Source organism: Athene cunicularia (genome assembly GCF_003259725.1).
Source record: "Athene cunicularia isolate RWA chromosome 7 unlocalized genomic scaffold, athCun1 chr7_part1, whole genome shotgun sequence".
NCBI classification, from domain to species: domain Eukaryota; kingdom Metazoa; phylum Chordata; class Aves; order Strigiformes; family Strigidae; genus Athene; species Athene cunicularia.
In genome coordinates, this window is record NW_020799107.1 from 20,277,173 (window position 1) to 20,280,906 (window position 3,734).

The window sequence follows — 3,734 nt, forward strand, 5'->3', positions numbered from 1 at the left end:
TTGGCCGTGCAGAGCTGCGGGTGAAGTTCCTGCGCGGGCTGTCAGACGTGCGAGTGCAGCAGGGCGAGCGGGCGGTGCTGTGGTGTGAGCTCTGCAAGGCGCGGGGCGACGTGGTGTGGCGGAAGGATGGACGGGCGCTGGCACCCGGCCCTCGCCGGCAGATGATGGCAGAGGGGCGAGAGCGTTCACTGGTGCTGAGCCGCGTACAGCCTGAGGATGCCGGCGAGTACTGCTGCGAGTCCAATGATGACCAGACACTGGCAACACTGACAGTGCAGGGTGAGCTGTGCCCAAAACTTGGCCACCACCCTGGGGACCCCTGTGCCATGGGGGTGGTGGGGAACCTGGGCATAGTGATGGCAGGGGGCTGAGGGGATGCTCAGTGACTTTGCAGGATGGGGTGTCCCCAGTGCCATGCCTCAACGCCCTGTCTGTAGTCCCCAGGGTGGTGGAGATCATCACAGAGCTGCAGAGCCTGACAGTGCTGGAAGGGGAGGATGCCACCTTCAAGTGCCTGGTGTCCCCTGAGGATGTGGCCATGATCTGGCAGCTGAATGGCCAGCCCATGGTCCCCAGCAAGCGGCTGCTGGTGACAAGGAGTGGGCTGTGCCACAGCCTTACCCTCCGGCAGTGCCAGCCAGGTGATGCAGGCACTGTGACAGCCAATGCCGAGGGGCTGGTGAGCACAGCCCGGCTGAGTGTGCAAGGTGAGGGGGAAGGAGCTGGCTGGGGCACAGCCCAGGGCACAGTCCCAGGGCTAGCTGCTGACCAGGCGCATGGGCTGTGCAGAGGCGCAGGTGCTGTTCGTGCGGAAGCTGCGGGACAAGGTGGCAGAGGAGCAGGGGGATGTGTGCCTGGAGGTGGAGGTGAGCCACGAGGCCGCCGAGGTGCAGTGGCTGAAGCAGGGCATCCTCCTCCAGCCGGGCAGCAAGTACCAGCTGCAGGAGTTGGGGTGTCGGCGCACCCTCACCATCCGCTGCCTCGGCCCTGCTGACCATGGCACCTACCGCTGCGAGACCCTGCACGACCGCACGCAGGCCAAACTCTGCGTGGAGCGTGAGTACCACGCTGGGGACAGGAATGGGGAGTGGCATGGCGATGGATGGGGATGGGGACAGGGAGGGCACCTGCCTGCTGCAACTACACTGCTGGCTGGAGGAGGGACTGTGCGCGGAGATGGGACTTGGCTGGAAGGGGTGGGTGAGCAGAGAGGTGAGTGTTGTGCTTGGGGATGGGCAGGGGTGGGAGCCTGGTAAAAAGGGCTGTATTTAGGAGATTGCTCTAGCAAGCACAGGCTAGGGAGCTAGGGGCTCTGAGGTGGAGCGGGCACCTGCTCACGGACACGGGTCCCTTGCAGCCCGGAAGGTGTCAATCCAGATGCCACTGGCAGATGTGGAGACCTTCGAGAAGGAGACAGCCACCTTCCACCTGGAGCTGTCTCACCCTGGTGTGCCCGGGGTCTGGACGCGGGACGGCATCCGAGTGAAGCCCAGCAGCACGTGCCGGATCAGCACTATGGGCTGTGGGCACAGCCTGACACTGGAGGGGCTGTCACTGGAGGACTCGGGCACCGTCACCTTCACTGCTGACACCCTGCGCTGCAGCGCCCGCCTGCTTGTGCGGGGTACGGTTGCCGAGGCAGGCTTAGGGGCACGCATGGCACTGGTGCTGCCCATCCTGCAGCTGTTCAGTCCTGAGGCAGATGCCAGGGCTGAGCTGGGCCACTCTGGGCACATGCTGGCAGGTGTCCCCCTGTCCCCAGGGAAGAGATGTGAGCTGAGCAGTGGGGACCCCCTGGCCAGGGTCTGGGTCCAGAGCCAGCTGGGACACCAGTGATGAGTGCTTGCCTATGATGGTGCCCCAGGAAGTGCCACCCTCACCCCATGCCGAGATGTCCCAGACACAGCTCCCCATCCCTGCACCCCAAGCCCATGTCTTTCCCCTCCAAACCTTCCTGCCCTGTGTCCTCCCCCTCAGAGCCTCCAGTCACTATGGTGAGGGTCCCACGAGACCTGGGGGTCCCAGAGACAGGGGTTGCCAGCTTCGAGTGTGAGCTGTCTCGCTCCAGCGCGCAGGTGAAGTGGTTCAAGGTGAGGATTCACCCCAGTCGCTTTGAGCAGCACCCAGCAGTGTCCTCCCCACTTAGCCCCCTGCCTGCTGCCTTCCCTTGCCAGGGCTGGGGGCAAGGGAGATGGGGGACGTAGCATGGGGGTGCTGCCTGCTTGCACCCCTGAACACGCTCTCCCCTGGTAGGATGGGCAGGAGCTGCGGCCGGGACCCAACTGCCGCATCTACTCAGCGGGTCGGCGCCGCGTCCTGCAGCTGAGCCGCTGTGAGACGGCTGACGCTGGCATCTACACCTGTGATGCGGGCGACTGCCGGGCCTCCGCCATGCTCCATGTCAAGGGTACAGCCACACAGCTCCTGGGGGCATGTACACCCCAAACCCTGCGCCGCCTGTTACCCCTCACCCTTGGTCACCCTGTCACCTTGATCCTCACCCGCAGAGCGTCAGGTCCGCATCGTGCAGGACCTGCAGGACACCCAGGTACAGGAGGGTGACAACGCCATCTTCACCTGTGAGGCATCACATGGGGATGTGAAGGGCGAGTGGTTCCGGGACGGGGAGAAAATTAAGGTCTCCAGCACGGTGAAGATACGGCAAGAAGGTGGGGGTGCAGGTGGCCTCACACCCGTTTTGGGGCTGGAAGGGGACAACTTCATAGGGGAGTTTATGTCAACAAAAAGGGGGGGGGTGTCTCTGCCCCCTTGCCTGCCATGGGTGCCCATCAGCATCCCCTTGAGCCAGCCCCTCCCTCCCCAGGGACCCGGCATTTCCTGCTGCTCTGTGGCGTGCACCCCAAGGACGCGGGACTCATTTGCTTCGCAGCTGGGGCGGCTGTCTCAGAGGCCAGCCTGCGGGTGGAAGGTACCAGCATGGGGTGCAAGGGCTGGTCGGGCTCCAGTGCCAGGGCTGGGGTGCACCCAGGTCAGCTCGTAGGGTCCTGATGGGACCCTGCTCACCCCACGATGTCAACGGCTCCCCTCCGCCTGCCAGCACTGCCCATCCGCATTGTGAAGCCGCTGCGGGATAAGACGGTGCTGGCACGGCACAAGGCGACGCTGGAGTGCACCGTGTCCCATGCCCGGGGCCGGGTGCGCTGGCTCCGCGGGGACACCGAGATATTTGCCAGTGACAAGTACGAGATCTGCAATCTGGACTGCTACCGCACACTCATCATCCACCGCGTGGGCCCCGAGGACGAGGACTCCTACACCTGCGACGCCTTCGATGACCGCTCCACCGCCCGGCTCCTCGTGGAGGGTGAGGGGGCACCCGGGGTGGGGGACGGACACACATCACTGGGGGCTGGCAGTGTCACCACGCCTCACAGCGGAAGGACAGCGGGGGCCCTGTCCCCATGCCCTACTGCTTGCAGAGGTCTGAGCACTGGGGTGGGGAGAGCAGCCTGGATATCGGACCAGGGGTCTGTGCCCCCCTTGTCTGGGACACCACCTTTGGGTGCCCCACCAGCTCCGAGGATGTTGCTGCTCTCCCTGATGCTCATTGCCCCCGCAGGGAGCTAGGAGCCAGGATGCACACAGACAGACGGCTGCTGCTGCTGGAATACGGGGACATGCTTCCCCTGGGATGTACGGACAAACGGACACCAATCCCAGCCTTCTCTGGCCTCAGGGCTCTGCATTAAACACCTTTTTTTTTTTTTTTTTCT

The 3,734-nt window shown here is 64.3% G+C and overlaps 1 protein-coding gene across 1 annotated transcript in view; it reads left to right on the forward strand.

Annotated features, from left to right (window-relative positions):
* OBSL1 (obscurin like 1) overlaps nt 1–3,663 on the forward strand; it is a 15,314-nt gene extending 11,651 nt beyond the window's left edge. Inside the window, exons 16-25 of the mRNA XM_026852801.1 lie at nt 13–279; nt 438–707; nt 790–1,056; nt 1,358–1,624; nt 1,978–2,090; nt 2,254–2,407; nt 2,508–2,669; nt 2,825–2,929; nt 3,059–3,325; nt 3,581–3,663. Of these exons, the coding sequence (XP_026708602.1) occupies nt 13–279; nt 438–707; nt 790–1,056; nt 1,358–1,624; nt 1,978–2,090; nt 2,254–2,407; nt 2,508–2,669; nt 2,825–2,929; nt 3,059–3,325; nt 3,581–3,588 (1,880 nt within the window). The 3' untranslated portion in view covers nt 3,589–3,663. The remainder of the gene's footprint in view (nt 1–12; nt 280–437; nt 708–789; nt 1,057–1,357; nt 1,625–1,977; nt 2,091–2,253; nt 2,408–2,507; nt 2,670–2,824; nt 2,930–3,058; nt 3,326–3,580) is intronic.
* Nucleotides 3,664–3,734: the final 71 nt, after the last annotated feature.